The 22,796-nt window shown below is 57.9% G+C and overlaps 1 protein-coding gene across 2 annotated transcripts; it reads left to right on the top strand.

Annotated features, from left to right (window-relative positions):
- Window positions 1–2,878: 2,878 nt before the first annotated feature.
- Window positions 2,879–18,272, top strand: LOC142918160 (semaphorin-4D-like). Of its 2 annotated transcripts, XM_076062268.1 has the most exons (14): window positions 2,879–2,988; window positions 6,346–6,497; window positions 7,164–7,220; window positions 7,735–7,833; window positions 8,579–8,690; window positions 9,321–9,428; window positions 10,587–10,732; window positions 11,145–11,317; window positions 11,410–11,554; window positions 12,233–12,434; window positions 15,212–15,333; window positions 16,304–16,467; window positions 16,803–16,864; window positions 17,634–18,272. In XM_076062268.1, exons 1-14 carry the CDS (start codon window positions 2,895–2,897, stop codon window positions 18,197–18,199), a joined length of 2,202 nt encoding a protein of 733 aa, XP_075918383.1. In that variant the 5' UTR covers window positions 2,879–2,894; the 3' UTR covers window positions 18,200–18,272. The 2 variants fall into 2 exon arrangements, with proteins under 2 accessions (XP_075918383.1, XP_075918385.1); XM_076062270.1 differs by lacking the exon at window positions 7,735–7,833.
- Window positions 18,273–22,796: the final 4,524 nt, after the last annotated feature.

Here is a 22,796-nt window from a genome sequence, read left to right as displayed (position 1 = left end):
AGTCTGTGGGCAGTGTGTATGCATGTTCAACTTCTTTCGCACCCTATGTAGCCAACCCGTGCTAATCGGAGGTGCAGTGTTGATTCGATGGGTAGTGTCAGTCTGCGGGCAGTGTGTATGCATGTTCAACTTCTTTCGCACCCTACGTAGCCAACCCGTGCCAATCGGAGTATACGGGCTAAGGCCAACGAACCGAACACAAAAAGCGGTTCTCAAAAAATTGAGTTTGCGATCTTGATGATTTGAAATTTGCACGGCTCCAGTGGCTTCTTAACATCGGAAGGAAGAGCGTGCCAGACGGCCGCAGAAGCCGCCCCTGAAAGCACGCGATGCGATGATCACCGCCGTCTTTGTTCGATGGCGCGCCAAAGGCGAGGATGAGCGGAGTTTGCGTGTGATGGTTTACGCTCCTCGACGAGTGAAGTTGCTCCGGTCGGTGTTGAGAGATCGGCAAGGTAGTGCGCGGTTCACTTGTGGCAAGCGCCTTGCGTGTAAGTGAAATGAGTGCGTTCGTCGCCCACCGTGCTAATCGGAGGTGCCGGTACCAGATGGATGGTGACTTCGCAGGTCCTCGCGAGGTGGTGATGGTTTGGGGGGGGGGAGGGCCTTCATCCGGCAATGGATAGGTCGTGAATGATGACGGCGATGATGTTTTATGAAACTTTAAATCTTCCCGAATAACGTTTGATCGTTAACTTTTGAAACGAGTCTCCGTCACGTGAAAAGAATGGTTCTTGCTGACTCAAGAGTTGAAAATGACCACGCCATTATGAACCGAATAACTTATTTTTTTAAAACGTGACAACTCTGCCGCACAACTTTATTCCTAATAGTTTTTACCTCGTTTGAGATGAGTAACAAAAATAATATACTGTAAGTAGAATTTTATCAAGGCAAGTTATACTTCTCGAACATGTATTAAGGAAACAAGAGAGTTAATGTAGACATGGCACATAGGCTGAAGTGGCCCATAGACTTACATCACCCATAAACTAACGTTGCCCTTGGACTAATGTCACCCATGGACCAACGTCGCCCATGGACCAACGTCGCCCATGGACCAACGTCGCCCATGGACCAACGTTGCCCATGCACAAATGTCGCCCCATAGACTGTCAAGTTCTTGAGTAATATCATGGACGGAGCTAAGTGGAAGGAAGGCCACGATCGCCGGCGTCTTTGAGGAAGCCCATGGCTCGAAGAGAGGCATTGTGGGGAAAAAAGAAGCTTGGCACAAAAACGTGGGCACAGCATAGCGCCGCTCGAAGTTCACGTTTGTTATGGTCCAGGTTAAACCTGAATTGTGCTCGGTTGTAAATGTTGTGGGTTTTACTCTCCCAACACAACCGGTTAGTGCTGAACTAGTAACGAATTGGCCACGTTTTGTTAACGTGACAACCCCCTTACTGATTGGCTGTGTCGGGTGGTGGCGGGTTTAACGACACATTTATATTTACGCGATCTCACCCAAAATAATATAAGCCTCTTATTATGGAAATGACAATGTTGCGAAACTCCCTTCACGTGCGTGTGCCTATTTTTACTTATTTTCGGACCGCACGTAGCTAACCCTGCTAAATCGGAGGTGCGACATCGACATTCCATGCCGCAGAGGAGAGTGTGGACTAATGTCATCTGTCCCCCGTGCTCATGGACTCTTCCTTGTGGGGTTGCTGCTGCAGTCTGTGATACAATTTCGGCTGTGAGTGACTCTATGACTTCCTGTCTGACCGAGCAACTTCCTGATGGCCCTGAATGACTCGGCTCTGTGGATAGCTCACCACCTCCAAATAATCTGCTCTATTTAAGACCGGGAGCAAGCGAGGGCTTTACCATTCTGGCGAATTGCCCGATGATGCTGGATGTAATTACCAGCGAAACATCGTACTCAAACTGTAAATGCTGTGGGTTCACTCTTTAAGACACCGGTGGGCTAAAGTAGTGAACTATTTGTCTTTTCTCAACGTGACACTTTTTTTGCTGATTGGCCGTGTCGGGTGGTGGAGGGTTACGACACATTTATAAATAAAGCGATCGAACCCAAAAACCTATGTTATTAGGAAGGTATTTTTATGTTTATTTATTCAAAATGTATACAACACAACACCTAAAAGCAAGAATGTGCGAAGATAAGATGTTTTAAATAATGATGATTAGTGATGAGGCGTTTTTGAAAATCCGGTGACTCCTTCCCCCACGAAGCCACGGGACAGTCGATGATCGCCTGTAGTCCACGACGTTTCTGGCAGTTCCCTTTCTTCAGAGCACGTCATATTTTGTGTCAAGGCCACCCGTGTTATTGACGAGTGTGATGTAAAAAAGAACTGATTTATTAACTGTGAAGAGTCGCTGTGTTTGTGCTGTGCATGTGTACGCTGTGTCTGTGTACGCTGTGTCTGTGTACGCTGTGTCTGTGTACGCTGTGTCTGCGCTGTGTCTGTGCTGTGTCTGTGCTGTGTCTGTGTATGCTGTGTCTGTGTACGCTGTGTCTGTGTACGCTGTGTCTGCGCTGTGCATGTGTACGCTGTGCCTGTGTACGCTGTGTCTGTGTACGCTGTGTCTGTGTACGCTGTGTCTGTGCTGTGCATGTGTATGCTGTGTCTGTGTACGCTGTGTCTGTGTACGCTGTGTCTGTGCTGTGCATGTGTACGCTGTGCCTGTGCTGTGCCCGAGTGCGCTGTGTCTGCGCCGTGCGTGCGCCACACGGATGCCGACCTGCGTGACGAGATAGGACGGTTTGCGGCAGGAGGAGGCAGAGGAAGGGACCCACGGCAGGGCCCTTGGCTACGCTCGGTGGCCACTGCGTTCTCCTACGCAGCACCCAGGGTGGTGAGGAGGGCGGTGAGGGTGGTGAGGAGGGTGGCGGGGGTGGTGAGGGGAGAGCAGCGGGGGAGATGGGTACCGTGCCGGCGCTGGTGCTGGTGCTGGGAGCGCTGCGCGTGGCCGCCGAGGGGCCGCTGGTGCCCCGAGTCAGCTTCTCCTACGAAGGTGAGTGCTGGCTGCTGCGGCGGTGGTGGTGGTGGCGGCGATGGTCGGTGCGATGGGTTTTGTGCGATAGCGGTGTGGGTCGTGGTGCGATGGGGTGGGTGTTGCGACGGTGGCGGGTGTGATGGCGGACGATTCGATAGCAGCCGCAGCGGCGGAGGATGCGGCGATGGTCTAGGCTGCGATGGCGGTGGGCGTGACGGTGGTGGTTTTAAGTCGCACCGGCTCGCCCTCCTCGCCACGCTGTTCCCTGTCCTGCGGCGCACTACACGGGCGGTTGGATTGCCGGGTAGAAGTGGCGGTGGAAGGGGGAGAGCTTCTTATGGAGCTGAATGAGATTTCCTGTTGCTTTTTTTGCCTGTTGCTTTTTTGCCCGCTGTGCAGGTCAGATCGTTTTGTAAAGTTGAAATGTCCGAGCGAATGTTTTTGGCGTTTTTCGCTCATCCTCGTACCAGCCTGAGGGTTTACTCAAGTCCTCAGCGGAATAACAAAAAACCCGTTTTTAACAAAATCAAATTCTTTCCCTTGCGCTGCCTCCGCCCTGGAATTCCTCCCTCCTGTCATCTCCCGCCTCTTCCCAAGCTCGCGCGAGAATAAATAAGTCGCGCGATGCCACCGGCCTCTCCGCAGGCACGGCATTCCCGTCGTCGCTCGCTATCTCGCTGCCTGTTCAACCCCCCCTCCCCCGGTGGTGTGGGGGGGGGGTGCTGGGGGGGAGGAGACGGAGTGATGATAGTAACAATTGTGACGATAGTAACAATTGTGACGATAGTAACAATCGTGACGATAGTAACAATCGTGACGATAGTAACAATCGTGACGATAGTGACAATCGTGACGATAGTGACAATCGTGACGATAGTAACAATTGTGACGATAGTAACAATTGTGACGATGGTAACAATTGTGGTAACAATTGTGGTAACAATTGTGACGATGGTAACAATTGTGACGATGGTAACAATTGTGACGATGGTAACAATTGTGACGATAGTAACAATTGTGACGATAGTAACGATTGTGACGATAGTAACGATTGTGACGATAGTAACGATTGTGACGATAGTGACGATTGTGACGATAGTGACGATTGTGACGATAGTGACGATTGTGACGATAGTAACGATTGTGACGATAGTGACGATTGTGACGATAGTGACGATTGTGACGATAGTGACGATTGTGACGATAGTGACGATTGTGACGATAGTGACGATTGTGACGATAGTGACGATTGTGACGATAGTGACGATTGTGACGATAGTGACGATTGTGACGATAGTGACGATTGTGACGATAGTGACGATTGTGACGATAGTGACGATTGTGACGATAGTGACGATTGTGACGATAGTGACGATTGTGACGATAGTGACGATTGTGACGATAGTAACAATTGTGACGATAGTAACAATTGTGACGATAGTAACAATTGTGACGATAGTAACAGTTGTGACGATAGTAACAATTGTGACGATAGTAACAGTTGTGACGATAGTGACAATTGTGACGATAGTGACAATTGTGACGATAGTGACAATTGTGACGATAGTAACGATTGTGACGATAGTGACGATTGTGACGATAGTGACGATTGTGACGATAGTGACGATTGTGACGATAGTGACGATTGTGACGATAGTGACGATTGTGACGATAGTGACGATTGTGACGATAGTGACGATTGTGACGATAGTGACGATTGTGACGATAGTGACGATTGTGACGATAGTAACAATTGTGACGATAGTAACAATTGTGACGATAGTAACAATTGTGACGATAGTAACAATTGTGACGATAGTAACAGTTGTGACGATAGTAACAATTGTGACGATAGTAACAGTTGTGACGATAGTAACAGTTGTGACGATAGTAACAGTTGTGACGATAGTAACAGTTGTGACGATAGTAACAGTTGTGACGATAGTAACAGTTGTGACGATAGTAACAATTGTGACGATAGTAACAATTGTGACGATAGTAACAGTTGTGACGATAGTAACAGTTGTGACGATAGTAACAGTTGTGACGATAGCAACAATTGTGACGATAGTAACAGTTGTGACGATAGTAACAGTTGTGACGATAGTAACAGTTGTGACGATAGTAACAATTGTGACGATAGTAACAGTTGTGACGATAGTAACAATTGTGACGATAGTAACAGTTGTGACGATAGTAACAGTTGTGACGATAGTAACAGTTGTGACGATAGTAACAATTGTGACGATAGTAACAGTTGTGACGATAGTAACAGTTGTGACGATAGTAACAGTTGTGACGATAGTAACAATTGTGACGATAGTAACAATTGTGACGATAGTAACAGTTGTGACGATAGTAACAGTTGTGACGATAGTAACAATTGTGACGATAGTAACAGTTGTGACGATAGTAACAGTTGTGACGATAGTAACAATTGTGACGATAGTAACAGTTGTGACGATAGTAACAGTTGTGACGATAGTAACAATTGTGACGATAGTAACAGTTGTGACGATAGTAACAGTTGTGACGATAGTAACAATTGTGATCACGGTGGGAGGTGTTGTTAACACGGCGCCGTGATGCCAGCGGAACGAACGGTGGAAATTTCACCTCCAATGATTATCTCTCAGCAGCAGCAGCGGCGGCCCATCAGAGATTACCCCCCCCCCGTGTGTAGCCTGAACACACTGTCGGGGCAAGTGCCGTTGGTGAGTAGCGGGACCCGTGAAGGCCGTGGGCACGGTGGTACACGAGGGCGTGGGTGGCCAGCACCAACGCCCGGCCGCCTTTGTCTCCCCCACTGTACCCATTTGAGGCCGAGTCGACCTAGGGGAGGCCCAGGAACCGCTTTGGATAATTGCGTCGCTGGTGTCGAGCGTGAGCGTGAATGGAACTTGGCTCGCCGGTTTAGCGGCGGAGCGAGCTGACTGCAACGACGACCGCTCTCCGCAGCGCCCGCTTCGCCCCCCGCATTTACATGACGCCCGCTTGTGAATATCGATAACCCCGCGGTGGGGGGGGGGGGGGGGGTTCGGAACGCACGCCCCCTCCCCTCTCCCCCCGCTTGAGTTCACGCGGCCCACGGGCGGCGTGTGCCGCGCGGCCCGCGAATTCGCGACCCGTTCGTTGCGGCCCGGCGGCCACGTGAGGCCGACTGCGACGCAGCGGCGCGCAGGCAAATTTTTTTTTTTCCCCACCGGCGATCCGCCGCTGCCGGCACTAATCGGGTACTAGAGGGGCGGGGGGGACGGACATACGTTCGAGCTGGGGAAACGGCGCCGCATGCAAATGATTTCGCACCATCGGTTACTTCTGTCATTGCAAGGGCCTCACCCCACCCCGCCCCGCTCCCTCCCCCCACCCCTTCAGAGTTGGCGCGGGAGGCGGCGATGAGTTTCCGCGCCGTGCCCAACGCGTCGGCGCTGCTGCTGGTGCCGCAGCGCTCGGCGCTCTACGTGGGCGCGCGCGACGCCATCCTCGCCCTGGACGCCTGCAACGTCTCCCGCGAGCTCCACCCCGCCGTGAGTGAGGGGGGGGGACCCCGCCAGCGGCCGGGGGGACCCCCTAGCCGGGGCACCCGGGGCGTGGGGGCACCCGGGGGACGTGGATCTGGGGGGGACGCCACTAGCCGGGGGACCGAAGGGCACCCGGGGGACAGGGACCCGGAGAGATCTGGGGAATGTGTGGATGGGGATCCGGGGGTAACAGGGGACCGCCGTAGCCAGGGGGACCTCCGTAGAGAACGGGGACCTCCGGAGAGACGGAACCCCGACGCTCGTGACCCAGGGACTCGGTGACTTACAGGTCCTGAGACTCGCGACCTCGGGCCGGCCCGTGAATCCTGACCCCGTGACCTCTGATGCCGCGACCTCGGGTTCACGCGGGTGACCTCCCCGCGTTTAACCTTCGTCTCTTTGAGGCGTCTGTTGAAGGCTCGGGCGGCGTGAACGGCCGTGGGCTTCCCTCGACATCGTGACGCCTCGTGTTGAGTAGCGTTGTTGTTGTTCCCAGAGTTCTGTGTTTGTGTCTGTGAACGCCTGTGCTTGTCAAGCCGTCTGCTTGACCATCGGTATGACTGCGTTGTGCGTCTGTTCGGTCGCCCCGTCTGCGTGTCCGTCTCTCGAGCGCTCGTATCTGGCCGTGACCCTCTTGCCTCTGTGTCTGTTTGCCTCTCTCTCTCTCATCAGCTCTCCTGGAAGGCTGACAGCCAAATGAAGATGTGTCAGTCGAAGAGGAACAGCCAGGTACCGTAAACTAATGCACGCTTTTCTTAAATATAGCTATTTTATTCAGATGCAGCCTGGCTATCACAAATGATAGCTCAACGATGTGGCTTATCACGTGGAAATAATTGATAGCAGCCAAATACTCTTGAACACGTTTCTAAATGCGGAGGGAAAAACCGGAGGACCCGGAGAAAAATCCACGCGACCACGAGGAGGGACACCGTAAACTCCGAATACAGAACGGGCGTCAGGGTCGGGATCGAACCCACGGCCTCCTGCGCACCGGGCGAGGTAGTTAACATCTCCCAGCCACCGTGGCGCCCCAATCCTTTTACATCCACGGGGGGGGGGGGGAGGGGGCGGTGGCATTGCGACCGTGTGGATTCCATAATCGCTGCGGGGAAACCCCGGTGTGTCCGTTAGGGTCTCGTGGGCGCGTGCGGTCCAATCGTCGTCAGCGTGAGAATGGGGGGCCGCGTTGCGAGCGTGAGGGGTGGCCCGGTGCGAGCGTGAGGGACGCCCTGTGCCGCAGAGGGAGTGCTTCAACTTCGTGCGGGTGCTGCACCGACTCGACGGCACGCGGCTGTACGCGTGCGGCACCGGCGCCTTCCAGCCCAAGTGCGCCTACATCGTGAGCGCTGCCGCCCCCCCACCCTCCGCCACCGCCGCCGCCACGCGCCAGGGGGGGTGGGGACGCGTGCGTGGGTGTTCCGTGGGTGTTCCGTGGGTGTTCCGTGGGTGTTCCCGAGCGTGCGCGGTTCGATTCCCTCTCACCGGTGACGGTCGTCCGAACCGGTCCCGGGCCTCCGCTCGGGTGGCTCGGCCTCAAACGAGCACCCGGCGTGGCGGCGTGCGGTAAAACATCGTCACTGGGGAGACAAAGGCGGCCGGGCGTAGTGCTGGCCACCCACCCCCCCCCCCCCCCCCCGCTCGTGTGCCGCGCCGGCCTTCCAAGGTGCTCGTGAACAACACTTGTCCCAAAAGTCTGTTGAGGCTACACGGTGGGGGATCTTTGTATTTATTGGTGGAGCAGTCGTGCAGTGGTTAGCGCACCGCACTATGAACACGCACCTTGGGGTGTTGTAGTGTTTCTGCATTGGCTTGTGTGGGTGAATATTACCGTGTCTGTTGAACTTCTTTTGCACCGCACGTAGCCAACCGTGCTAATCGGAGGTGTGGGGGAAGGACAACAAACTAAACACAAAAAACTGTTATAAAAAAAAGAGTTTTCAATCTAGATGATTTAAAAGTGCACGTTAGTGCTTTGTTGTGTGTTAATGGGAGCCGGTGTGCGTTCTGGCACGAGTTCACGCGTGCTGGCGTGACCTGTGGCTGTGACCCCGTGCGACCCCCCCCCCGTGCGACCCCGCGTGTAGAACGTAACCGACTTCTCGTTTGTGAAAAATCCTGGAGGGACCGTGATGGAGGAGAACGGCAGGGGCAAGTGCCCCTTTGACCCCGAGCAGAGGCACACCTCGCTGATGACCGGTGCGTGTCCATCGCAGCTCCCACACTGCCCTCCGCTCACCCACGCCACACCACACACCTCGCTTCACCACACGCACGCTCTGCATTTACCCGCACGCCACACTAAAGATCCCACGCACACACCGCTCTATGCACCCACGCACACACCGCTGTACGCATCGCGCATCCTACACCCACCCGCCACACCCACCCACCGCATCCTACGCACCCTCTGCATCACCTCACCCCGCGCGAGTCATCGCGGCCGTCCCGTCGACCTCCCGGCTGAGTTGGCTGCAGGGAGACAGCGCGGCAGTGCGGGGAACCACAGCGGAGAGGGATCGCGGCGATCTCGCGGTTGGAGAGCTCCGTGCGTCGCCGCATTCGGGGGCCGCGTCTCGCGTCTCCGTTCTCGGCTGCGCCGTCCGGTGCCGCGCAGCGCCGGCGAATTCGTTCGTTTTTATCATCGGGCGCACGCCTGCCGAAACCCTCCATGGAAAACTCAACATTCCCTACGTGAAAAAAAGTCTCCCCCATCCCCCCGCCCGTCTCTAATCTTTAATCGAGCGTCGACGCCGGTGGAAGCGTAACGCTCGACGGAGAGCGACGGCCGTGACGGTGACGGCGGCATCGCGTCCCCTCCCTCTGCAGGAGGAGAGCTCTACTCGGGCACGCGCAGCAACTACCTGGGCACCGAGTCGGTGGTGCAGCGGAGCCCTAGCAGCATGTCCAGCGAGCTGTCGAGCAGCTGGCTGTACAGTGAGTTCACCCCCCCCCCTCTCTCTCCCACCACCACTCCCCGCCCCCCCCCCCCGCCAATTTGTGTAGAAATTCAAATCCGCAGATTTTGCACGTGGGTCACGCCGTGACTCTGTACGCCGTCAACACCGCCCGCGACGCCGGCCGCGGGGAACGGCGAACACGCGGCGGTTGCTGTCCGACGGATGTCGATTATTTCTCCGCGTGATAAATTATTATTATTGATTATATTAATCGGCGGGGGGGGGGAGGGGCAGAGGGGCCGGGATTGACAAACATCGCCTGACGCATTATTACAATTTTACGCCTGGCATTTTTGCCCGTTCGAGTCGGCCTACGCTCAGCCGCTGCGATAACTAAAACGCAGTAGACTCCGTGCTAATGATGGGCAGGACGGCCGCTGATAATTTAAAATAGCGGATAATAAAAAATTTAGAACCATTTTCCACAGATCTCTATGCTAAAAAAGCACTAATACAGCAAAACCTTGAATTGCGAGTAACTTGGCCTGCGAGTGTTTTGCAAGACGAGCAGAAATTTTAACAAAATATTAATTTGATAAACGAGCGAGGGTCTCGCAACACGAGCGGTGTACGTGTAGACGCTTTGTACTGCCGAGCATCACGCGATCGCAACCGGCGTATGAGTGCTTTGACGTACGAGTGCTTTGGATTACAAACACGTTTCCGGAACAAATTGTGCTCGCGATCCCAAGGTTTTACTCTTTTGGGGTATAAATTATGTTTAAGTTAAGAAAATTGAGGGCGATCACATTGAGAACATATTTTTTTGGTTTAAGCACCTAAAACAAGTGTATCAATGTGCACTTGTTTTTAGGTGCGCGCGGTTAATCCGCAAATCGGATAAACCGCCCGCGGATGATCGAGAGTCGACTGCACGTGCACGCACGACGACGTTGTCGGCGTTGTTGTTGTTGTCGGTGTTGTTGTCATTGTTGATGTTGTCGACGTTGTTGGTGTTATTGACATTGTTGGCGTTGTTGTTGATGTTGTCGACGTTGTTAGTGTTGTTATTGACGTTGTTGGCGTTGTTGTTGGCGTTGTTGTTGTTGGCGTTGTTGTTGTTGGCGTTGTTGGCGTTGTTGTTGGCGTTGTCGGCGTTGTTGTTGACGTTGTTGTTGGTGTCGTGGCCGCGCAGACCTGACGTTCGTGGCGTCGGAGTTTGTGAACGAGAGCGAGTCGCGGGAGCAGGACAACAAGGTCTACTTCTTCTTCTCGGAGACGGCCGTGGAGTTCGACTTCTACTCCAGGGTGGTGGTGCCGAGGGTCGCGCGCGTCTGCACGGTGAGGAGGCGTCGGGGCGGGGCGGGGGGGTACGAAGAGAGGGAGAGACGGCGGGCGTGCCGACCCCCGCGGCACGACGGGGGGCAGGAGGGCGGCAGCGCCGGCTGTCGCCGCCGGCGCCTCGCGGCCGGAGGAGGGGGCCTGGGGTCAATTCCAGAACTCGGGCGACTCTCCGCGTGGAGTTTTGCGCGGCAACGTAGGTGACGCACGCATGAAGCCGTCCCGGGCCTCCCCGGTGCGGTCGCGTGTAAAGCGTCGGCGCCACGCGCGGTTACCGGTCGTCCACCCCGCCTCGTGCGCCGTGGCCGTGCACCACGGGGGGGGGGCCGCTCGCTCGCTTACGGCGCTTGCCCGCGGTACTTGCCCCGTGCGAAGGACGATCTGGGGAACGTCGTCGTCCCGCGTTCCCCAGGGTGACACGGGCGGCCTGAAGAAGCTGGAGAGGAAGTGGACGACGTTCCTCAAGTCGCGGCTCGACTGCTCGCTGGGAGGGACGGCATTCGCCGGACTCCGGCACGTCGCGTTGACCCGCGGCCTCCGTGGCCGGCCCGGCACCGTGTTCTACGCCCTCTACACGGACCGCTGGTGCGCGACTCGCCCTCCGCCCCACGCCCCGCGGGTACCGACGCGCGGTCGCCGCGGGCTCTGACGCGCGGTCGCCGCGGGCGTCCTTGCAGGGGCGGGGGCGCCGTCTCGGCCGTCTGCTCGTACTGCGTGGACGAGGTGCGGCGCGTCTTCTCCGGACGCTTCAAGCACCGGGGAGGGGCCGACCGGCGGTGGGCCCCCTACGCGGGGGCCCTGCCCGCACAACGGCCCGGAGACGTGAGTACCGGCAGTGCGCGCCACGGTAGACTCCACGGTACACGTCACTGTACACGTCACTGTACACGTCACGGTACACGTCACGGCACACGTCACTGTACACGTCACGGCACACGTCACGGCACACGTGACTGTACTCGTGACTGTACACGTCACGGTACACTCCACGGTACACGTCACTGTACATGTCACGGTACACGTCACTATACACGTCACGGTACACGTCACGGTACACGTCACTGTACACGTCACGGCACACGTGACTGTACTCGTGACTGTACACGTGACTGTACTCGTAACTGTAGACGTGGCTGTACACGTCACTGTACACGTCACGGTACACGTCACGGTGCACGTCACGGTACACGTGACTGTACACGTCACGGTACACGTCACTATACACGTCACAGCACACGTCACGGCACACGTGACTGTACACGTCACGGTACACGTCACGGTACACGTCATGGTACACGTCACGGTACACGTCACGGTACACGTCACAGTACACGTGACTGTACTCGTGACTGTACACGTGACTGTACTCGTAACTGTAGACGTGGCTGTACACGTGACTGTACACGTCACTGTACACGCGGCGCTCGCTGTGCACGCGGTGTGGACTCCAGCACTCTCTAGGACACGCGGCCCTCCGCTCCCCCCCACCCCCCCTCGCAGTGTCCCCTGGGCTGGGACTCGCAGACGCTGCCCTCTGAGACGCTCACCTTCGTCTCCGACCACCCCCTGATGGACGAGGCGGTGAAGGCCGAGGGGGGCCGGCCCTGGCTGCTGGTGCCGGGAGTGGCCTACAACCGGCTGCTGGTGGTCGACATGGCGGCGCTGGACGGCAAGAGCTGGAGGACGCTGCTGCTGGGCACAGGTGGGGGGGCCCCAACACACAGAGACCCCCAACGCACGCAGACCCCCAACACACAGAGACCCCCAACGCACGCAGACCCCCAACGCACGGAGACCCCCAACGCACACAGACCCCCAACGCACGGAGACCCCCAACACACAGAGACCCCCAACACACGGAGACCCCCAACACACGCAGACCCCCAACACACGGAGACCCCCAACACACAGAGACCCCCACACACAGAGACCCCCAACACACGCAGACCCCCAACACACAGAGACCCCCAACACACGGAGACCCCCAACACACAGAGACTCCCAACACACGGAGACCCCCAACACACAGAGACCCCCACACACGCAGACCCCAACACACAGAGACCCCCAACACACGCAGACCCCCAACACACGCAGACCCCCAACACACAGAGACCCCCAACACACGCAGACCCCCAACACACGCAGACCCCCAACAAACAGAGACCCCCAACACACAGAGACCCCCAACACACGCAGACCTCCAACACACGCAGACCCCCAACACACAGAGACCACCAATACACAGAGACCCCCACACACAGAGACCCCCAACACACAGAGACCCCCAACACACAGAGACCCCCAACACACGGAGACCCCCAACACACAGAGACCCCCACACACAGAGACCCCCAACACACAGAGACCCCCAATACACAGAGACCCCCAACACACAGAGACCCCCAACACACGGAGACCCCCAACACACAGAGACCCCCACACACAGAGACCCCCAACACACAGAGACCCCCAATACACAGAGACCCCCAACACACGGAGACCCCCAACACACGGAGACCCCCAACGCACGCAGACCCCCAACACACAGAGACCCCCAACACACGGAGACCCCCAACACACGGAGACCCCCAACCCACGCAGACCCCCAACACACAGAGACCCCCAACACACGGAGACCCCCAACACACGGAGACCCCCAACGCACGCAGACCCCCAACACACGGAGACCCCCAACACGCAGGGACCCCCAACACACGCAGACCCCCAACACATGCAGACCCCCAACAAACAGAGACCCCTAACACACAGAGACCCCCAACACACGCAGACCCCTGACACACAGAGACCCCCAACAAACAGAGACCCCCAACACACAGAGACCCCAACACACAGACACCCCCAACACACAGAGACCCCCAACACACGCAGACTCCCAACACACGGAGACCCCCAACAAACAGAGACCCCCAACACATGCAGACCCCCACACACAGAGACCCGCAACACACGCAGACCCCCAACACACGGAGACCCCCAATACACGGATACCCCCAACACACGCAGACCCCCAACACACAGAGACCCCCCACACACAGAGACCCCCAACACACGGAGACCCCCAACGCACGCAGACCCCCAACACACAGAGACCCCCCACACACAGAGACCCCCAACACACAGAGACCCCCAACGCACGCAGACCCCCAACACACAGAGACCCCCAACACACGGAGACCCCAACACACAGAGACCGCCAACACACAGAGACCCCCAACACACGGAGACCCCCAACACACAGAGACCCCCAACACACGCAGACCCCCAACAAACAGAGACTCCCAACACACGGAGACCCCCAACACACGCAGACCCCCAACAAACAGAGACCCCCACACACAGAGACCCCCAATACACAGAGACCCCCAACACACAGAGACCCCCACACACATAGACCCCTACACACGGAGACCCCCAACACACGCAGACCCCCAACACACGGAGACCCCCAACACACGCAGACCCCCAACACACAGAGACCCCCACACACAGAGACCCCCAATACACAGAGACCCCCAACACACAGAGACCCCCACACACAGAGACCTCCAACACACGCAGACCCCAACACACATAGACCCCTACACACGGAGACCCCCAACACACGCAGACCCCCAACACACGGAGACCCCCAACACACGGAGACTCCCAACACACAGAGACCCCAAGACACGGAGACCCCCAACACACAGAGACCCCCAACACACAGATACCCCCAACACACAGAGACCCCCAACACACGCAGACCCCCAACACACGGAGACCCCCAACACACAGAGACCCCCAACACACGCAGACCCCAACAAACGGAGACCCCCAACACACGCAGACCCCCAACACACGCAGACCCCCAACACACAGAGACCCCCAACACACGGAGACCCCCAACACACAGAGACCCCCAACACACGCAGACCCCCAACACACGCAGACCCCCAACACACGGAGACCCCCAACACACGGAGACCCCCAACACACAGAGACCCCAACACACGCAGACCCCCAACACACGGAGACCCCCAACACACGCAGACCCCCAACACACGCAGACCCCCAACACACAGAGACCCCCAACACACCCAGACCCCCAACACACGCAGACCCCCAATACACGGAGACCCCCAACACATGGAGACCCCCAACACACAGAGACCCCAACACACGCAGACCCCCAACACACGGAGACCCCCAACACACGGAGACCCCCAACACACAGAGACCCCCAACACACAGAGACCCCCAACACACGCAGAGCCCCACACACAGAGACCCCCAACACACAGAGACCCCCAACACACGCAGAGCCCCACACACAGAGACCCCCAACACACAGAAACCCCCAACACACAGAGACCCCCAACACACAGAGACCCCCAACACACCCCTGAATTCCCAGTGTTGGGCCCCGGCCCCTGAATGGGTGCGTGTGTCTGTGCCGCGTCTCGGCCGCCCCCCCAGACGCGGGCGGGCTGCACCGCGCCGTGCTGCCGGAGTCGCGCGGAGATCCTCACCTGGTGGAGGAGCTGCAGGCGCTGGGGCAGCAGGAGCCGGTGCTGTCCATGGTGCTGACCCACGACCAGGTGACCCCTCCTAGTGCGGTGCACTCACAACTCACAACTAGTGCGGTGCACTCACAACTCACAACTAGTGCGGTGCACTCACAACTCACAACTAGTGCGGTGCACTCACAACTCACAACTAGTGCGGTGCACTCACAACTCACAACTAGTGCGGTGCACTCACAACTCACAACTAGTGTGGTGCACTCACAACTCACAACTAGTGTGGTGCACTCACAACTCACAACTAGTGTGGTGCACTCACAACTCACAACTAGTGTGGTGCACTCACAACTCACAACTAGTGTGGTGCACTCACAACTGACAACTAGTGTGGTGCACTCACAACTCACAACTAGTGCGGTGCACTCACAACTCACAACTAGTGTGGTGCACTCACAACTCACCCACTAGTGTGGTGCACTCACAACTCACAACTCACCCACTAGTGTGGTGCACTCACAACTCACAACTAGTGCGGTGCACTCACAACTCACAACTAGTGCGGTGCACTCACAACTCACAACTCACCCACTGGAGCGGTGCAACTCGCTACTAGTCTCAAGTACTCGCCACTACTGTGGCGCGCTTGCTAGCTCTGTCCGCCGACTGGTGGCGTTTATTGGCGTGGCCGAGCCTGACCGCAAGCTCGCGTGCGGTGCGTGTGCGGTCCTGTGCGCCGTGCGGCGTGTACGTGCGGTGTGTACGTGCGGTGTGTACATGCGGTGTGTACGTACGGCGTGTACGTGCGGCGTGTACGTGCGGTGTGTACGTGAGACGTGTACGTGAGACGTGTACGTGCGGTGTGTACGTGCGGCGTGTACGTGCGGCGTGTACGTGCGGCGTGTACGTGCGGCGTGTACGTGAGACGTGTACGTGCGGCGTGTACGTGCGGTGTGTACGTGCGGTGTGTACGTGAGACGTGTACGTGCGGCGTGTACGTGAGACGTGTACGTGCGGCGTGTACGTGCGGCGTGTACGTGCGGCACAGACCTCGGTGGTCGTGGCCGGCCCCTCGGGGGTGGTGCAGCTGCCCGTGTGCCGCTGTGGCCGCTACCGCGCGTGCTGGGACTGCGTACTGGCGCGGGATCCCTGCTGCGCCTGGGACCCCCAGCGGAGGCTGTGCAGGCGTCACGGCGGGGAGACCGGCGCCGGGTGAGCGGGGCGGCAATCGCACAAAGACAAAGACACCCCCCCCCCCCCCCCCCCCCGTAGCCTTCGCAGACTGTTAGCGAGAACTTCGCACGAGGAGGTGGGCCGCCAGCACTACACCGACGGTGATGATGTTTACACATCACACCGGGTACTCATTTGAGGCCGAGTCGACCTAGGGGAGGCCCAGTACCGGTTATAATAATCGTCACTGGGTGTTGGCCGTGAGCGGGAATCGAACCCGGGTCGCCGGGCTCGTAGCGCAGCGTAGCGCTGACCGCTGCACCGCCGCTCCCCCATCCCCCTCCCCTGTGTGCCCCCCCCCACCCTCCCCACAGGTCGTGGCTGCAGGACGTGAGCGGTGGTGACGCGACGACGCTCTGCTCCGCTCACCCGCCAGGTCGGTGCTCACCGCGCTGCACTCCGCTGTCTCTCCCTCCCCGTGTCTCCACTGTTTCTTCCTCCCCGTGTCTCCACTGTCTCTCCTTCCGCATGTCTCTCCCTCCCCGTGTCTCTCCCTCCCCGTGTCTCTCCCTCCCCGTGTCTCTCCCTCCCCGTGTCTCTCTCTCCCCGTGTCTCTCCCTCCCCGTGTCTCTCCCTCCCCGTGTCTCTCCCTCCCCGTGTCTCTCCCTCCCCGTGTCTCTCCCTCCCCGTCTCTCCCTCCCCGTGTCTCTCCCTCCCCGTGTCTCTCCCTCCCCGTGTCTCTCCCTCCCCGTGTCTCTCTCTCCCCGTGTCTCTCCCTCCCCGTGTCTCTCCCTCCCCGTGTCTCCACTGTTTCTTCCTCCCCGTGTCTCCACTGTCTCTCCTTCCGCATGTCTCTCCCTCCCCGTGTCTCTCCCTCCCCGTGTCTCCGCTGTCTCTCCCTCCCTGTGTCTCTCCCTCCCCGTGTCTCTCCCTCCCCGTGTCTCTCCCTCCCCATGTCTCTCCCTCCCCGTGTCTCTCCCTCCCCATGTCTCTCCCTCCCCGTGTCTCCACTGTTTCTTCCTCCCCGTGTCTCCGCTGTCTCTCCCTCCCCATGTCTCTCCCTCCCCGTGTCTCCGCTGTCTCTCCCTCCCCATGTCTCTCCCTCCCCATATCTCTCCCTCCATGTGTCTCCGCTGTCTCTCCCTCCCCGTGTCTCCGCTGTCCCGTCCTCACCGTCGTCTCCGCCGCCCCCGCGTCGCGTGCAGACGTGGTGGCCGTCCGCGTGGCGCTGGCGCCGCTGCTGCTGCTGCCCTGCTCCCCCCCCTCCCGCCTGGCTCGCCTCTCCTGGGAGCGAGACTCCGGCCCGGCCCCGGGGCAGCCGCTGCCCCGGGCGGGCCTGCTGCTCCGCCAGGGCGCCCCCCCGGCCCCCCGGGATCTCACGGGCACGTACCTGTGCTGGGCCGAGGAGGGCGGCCACCGGCGCCTCGTCGCCGGCTATACCGTGCAGCTTCCGGGCTCTTCCTCCTCCTCCTCGTCGTCGACCGCCTCCTCCTCCGAAACCGAGCGGAAGTCAAACGGGCGGCAGGCGAGGCCGGACCCAACGACGGGCACCGCGGCCACGTCAGAGTCGGCGCACGGCGTGCCCGGTAAAGACGCCTCCGCGTCCGATTCCCCGCCGGGGTTCGGCCCGGGGTTTTTGGTCGGCCTGCTGGCGACGCTCGTGCTGGCGGCGGCGGCGGTCGCCGCGAAGAGGCGTTTCTTCCCAAACGCCGCCTTCCCGTGCTCGCCCGGCGCGGACGACGTTGCCGACGCGCCGCCAGCGACGCCTTGAGGGCTCCCTCGTCACGAGGGGCGGTGGGGACCCTTCGGAGGTCTCTCGCCGAGGGGAGACGCGGACGCCGAAGCGCAAGGTGGGGGGGGGGGGGGGGGGGGGGGGGGGCGGACGGGGACTGCGATGCCCTCGCGAGCCGGAGAAGTAGGAGTGAGACGTAGAAATTCCATGGTGGTTTGAAGGTGCCTGGTTAAACTCAACCGGCTTGAAAGGATCGACAGAGACCGTACGGCAACTGTGTGATGGCTGGGTTGTGAAGGCGAGTGGGGGGGGGGGGGGGTGGGGCGAGTGGGGGTGTGGGTTGGAGGATGTGATGGCGAGGATCAGCAAGTCCTGCGGGGGGCAGTTGGGGGGCTGGTGGGCCTCACCTTGCGTGGCATTGGCCGCCACCTCCGTGTGCTTCTGCAGGCCGTGCTGCAGGCCGAGCTGCGGCGAGTTGTTCGGCTCATCCAAGTACTCGAGGCACCGTTTGGTGTCCTGCACGCGCACGCAGAGCGCCTCCGTATGGCTCGCGCAGTCTGTTGGGGCAAGCGCTGTGAAGTGTAGGGGGCGATGTTTACACACCGCACCGTTTGACGCCGAGTCGACCTAGGGGAGGCCCAGAACCGGTTCAGATAATGGTCACTGGTGTTGGCTGCGAGCGGGAAACGAACTCGGCTCTCCAGGTGCATAACGCAGCGCACGAACCGTTAGCATTAGCCCTCCACCTGAACGGGTGAGAGGCTGAACCAGGTGAGAGCCTGAACCCCGTTGAGAGCCTGAAATGATGATAGCTTGACCAGGTGAGAGGCTGAACCAGCTAAGAGTCTAAATGAGAGCCTTAATGGGTGAGAGGCTGAACCAGGTGAGAGGCTGAACCAGGTGAGAGTCTGAATGAGAGCCTTAATGGGTGAGAGCCTGAACCAGGTAACGGCCTGAACCAGGTGAGAGCCTGAATGAGAGCCTTAATGGGTGAGAGGCTGAACCAGGTGAGAGGCTGAACCAGGTGAGAGGCTGAATGAGAGCCTGAAATGATGATAGCTTGACCAAGTAACGGCCTGAACCAGGTGAGAGTCTGAATGAGAGCCTTAATGGGTAAGAGGCTGAACCAGGTGAGAGGCTGAATGAGAGCCTTAATGGGTGAGAGCCTGAACCAGGTAACAGCCTGAACCAGGTGAGAGCCTGAATGAGAGCCTTAATGGGAGAGAGGCTGAACCAGGTGAGAGGCTGAACCAGGTGAGAGGCTGAACCAGGTGAGAGCCTGAACTGATGAGAGGCTGAACCAGGTGAGAGGCTGCACCAGGTGAGAGGCTGAACCAGGTGAGAGGCTGAACCAGGTGAGAGGCTGAACCAGGTGAGAGCCTGAACCAGGTGAGAGGCTGAACCAGGTGAGAGGCTGAACCAGGTGAGAGAGCCTTGAGCTGCTTCTTGGAGGTGCACGGCGGTGTCTGTGATGCCGCTGTCGGTGCAGCCACGGAGGCGCTCCGGTCCAGCCAGGCCGGTCGTGGTCACGGCCGCGCGCTGGCCCCGTGATGACGGCCCCACGCCGCGGGAACGGCGCGACTCGCTAGCCACGGGGATTATTATGAATGGGGCCACCCCCCCCCACCCACCCGCTACCCCCGGGTGTCCTCACCAGGCTGTTGAGCTTGAGAGCGAGCTTGATGTCATTGACGAGCTTCTGTACCTTGGCATCGGCTCGCGGCTCTGGGGACGCGCAACGGCGGCGGGTCGTGAACGCGCGACGCGCACAACGCGTCTGACAGCCGCTCCAACCACAACTCTTCACTAAAACCGCAACATCCACAACCACCGCCAACAGCTACAACTTACACCACATCCGCAACCGCCACCTCATCCGCAAACGCCACCGCATCCACAAACACAACGTCCAGTACATCAACAGCAGCTCCATCGAGTACAACCATAAGCACCACAACATCCACCACAACCACCACTACATCCACAACAACTGCAACATCCACAACCACCACCAAGATCCACAACTACAACATCCACAACCACCACCAACATCCACAACTATCACATCCACAACCACCACCAAGATCCACAACTACAACATCCACAACAACCACCGCCAAGATCCACAACTATCACATCCACAACCACCACCAAGATCCACAACATCCACAACCACCACCACCAACATCCACAACTATCACATCCACAACAACCACCACCAAGATCCACAACTATCACATCCACAACCACCACCAAGATCCACAACATCCACAACCACCACCACCAACATCCACAACTATCACATCCACAACCACCACCAAGATCCACAACTCTCACATCCACAACCACCACCAAGATCCACAACTATCACATCTACAACCACCACCAAGATCCACAACTACAACATCCACAACCACCACCAACAACCACCACCAACATCCACAACTATAACATCCACAATCACCACCAACATCCACAACTATAACATCCACAACATCCACAACCACCACCAACATCCACAACCACCACCAACATCCACAACTATAACATCCACAACATCCACAACCACCACCAACATCCACAACTATAACATCCACAACATCCACAACCACCACCAACATCCACATCTATAACATCCACAACATCCACAACCACAACCAACATCCACAACCACCACCAACATCCACAACATCCACAACCACCACCAACATCCACAACTATAACATCCACAACATCCACAACTATAACATCCACAACATCCACAACCACCACCAACAACCACCACAACCACCAGCAACATCCACAACAACTACAACATCGACTGCTCGGACCTGGGCTTCGAATGCGTGGGTTCCGTCCAGGCACTCCGGTTTCCTTTCACGTGGATAATTACTCATTGATTGGCCGATAACACCCTTCATATATAGAGGACTGCAGAGCTCAGGGTGACATTTAGGCGCCGGCTGCTGCGTTCCCCGCTCGTCAGTGATTCCTCCTCGAGCCTCCGAGTGGGCCGCTCTCTCTGCCCGAGAGCGAGCGGCGGATGGTGGCGCCGCGCTGTGAGTCGACATGGCTATTTTTGTTGTCACCGGAAGCGGATGGACTTGGCGAGAAAGGGGGAATTGCCGGAGCTTCACGGCGAGCAGGGCGGTGCCGGTGCACAATGCCGAACGGCGAGCGTTGCCGGCGCGCGAGATATTCGTCGACTCGACGGTCGCTGTGGTGGAACGGCAGACGGAGCGGGCAAGGCGGCGGCAGCAACGCGCCGTGGTGAGCCAGCGGCAAATGTTTTCACCTCTGCATTCGTAGAATCAACGTCACGCGTTTAAGAGATTCAGTGAAACCTTAGATCGCGGGCACAATTCGTTCCGGAAACGTGTTTGTAATCCAAAGCACTCGTACGTCAAAGCACTCGTACGTCGGTTGCAATCGCGTGGCGCTCAGCAGTACAAAGCGTCTACACGTACACCGCTCGTGTTGCGAGACCCTCGCTCGTTTATCAAGTTAATATTTAGTTAAAATTTCTGCTCGTCTTGCAAAGCACTCGCAGGCCAAGTTACTCGCAATCCAAGGTTTTGCTGTACTTTGGCTGCTTTAATTTTGCGTGCGATCACGAGCCACTTTCTCACGAAGCTGCCGGTCGCGACAGCCAGGCCACTTACTGAAAAAGAGCCGCGTCGCTCCAGTAGGCCCTTTCCTGGTGAAAAAATAAAAAGTTATTTTTTTTCCTTCCGTCGTCGCCTGTCACTCACCCGCCTCCTCGTCGTCCTGGGACGTCTGCTCCTCTGCGGATCCCTTCGCGTCGCTGTCGGTCAGCCTGCCGTCGCCCACCGCACATCAAAGGCAAACGCCTGTAGCGGACTGCCGAGGCAAGTGCTTTCAAGTCGGCACCTATTCAGGCTGATGTGGCACACGAAGGGGTAAGGTGGCCAGCACCAAGCCCCGACCGGTATTGTTTCCCCACCGTTGATGTTTTGCACACCGCACCAGGTACTAAATTTTTTAAGGTTCGGCCAACCTAGGGGAGGGCTCGGGACCAGTTCAGATATCAGTCACCGTGTTGGCCGTGAGTGGGAATTTGAACTCGGGTCGTGGGGTTCACAGGGCAGTGTGCTAACAGCTGCACTACTGCTCGCACCAGCGCACAAAAAGACAAAGATGAAGATCCCCTGAATAGCCTTAACAGACTGTAGGGGCAAGTGCTGTTAGCGAGCACCTACGAAGGTCGGAACAGCACACGAGGGGGTGGGTGGCCAGCACCGCGCCCGACCACCTTTGTCTCCCCGGTGGCGATGTTTACACACCGCACCAGGTACTCATTTGAGGCCGAGTCGACCTAGGGGAGGCCCGGGACCGGTTCAGATAATCGTCACTGGGTGTTGGCCGTGAGCGGGAATTGAACCCGGGTCACCGGGTTTATGGCGTAGTGCGCTAACCGCGACACTAACGCTCCGCACAAGTGCACGCACACTTACACACGTACACGTACATCTCTGCACCTGACCACACATGGGGAACACATCAAAAGGAAGTGTCTACAAAACAGCCAAAACCAAAACAACGGTCTTCACACACAGCAAATCAACACATGCAGGAGTAACTACTAACTACGCAAACAATGACAATGATTGCTGTG

Source organism: Petromyzon marinus, unplaced genomic scaffold (assembly GCF_048934315.1).
Source record: "Petromyzon marinus isolate PM22_M1 ecotype Great Lakes invasive population unplaced genomic scaffold, UKy_Petmar_22M1.pri1.0 PM_G_Scaffold_56, whole genome shotgun sequence".
NCBI classification, from domain to species: Eukaryota; Metazoa; Chordata; class Hyperoartia; order Petromyzontiformes; family Petromyzontidae; genus Petromyzon; species Petromyzon marinus.
Note: the sequence above shows the minus strand (reverse complement) of the source record. Positions and strands in the feature narration are given on the sequence as shown.

What these genes read in the sequence shown, in the direction of transcription:
- LOC142918160 (XM_076062268.1), top strand. Translation starts at nt 2,895, where the DNA reads ATGGGTACCGTGCCGGCGCTGGTGCTGGTGCTGGGAGCGCTGCGCGTG. An exon ending in CCCGCGAGCTCCACCCCGCC is followed by an intron (nt 6,498 to 7,163) that starts GTGAGTGAGGGG and finishes CTCTCTCATCAG; the next exon opens with CTCTCCTGGAAGGCTGACAG. An exon ending in GCCCTCTACACGGACCGCTG is followed by an intron (nt 11,318 to 11,409) that starts GTGCGCGACTCG and finishes GCGTCCTTGCAG; the next exon opens with GGGCGGGGGCGCCGTCTCGG.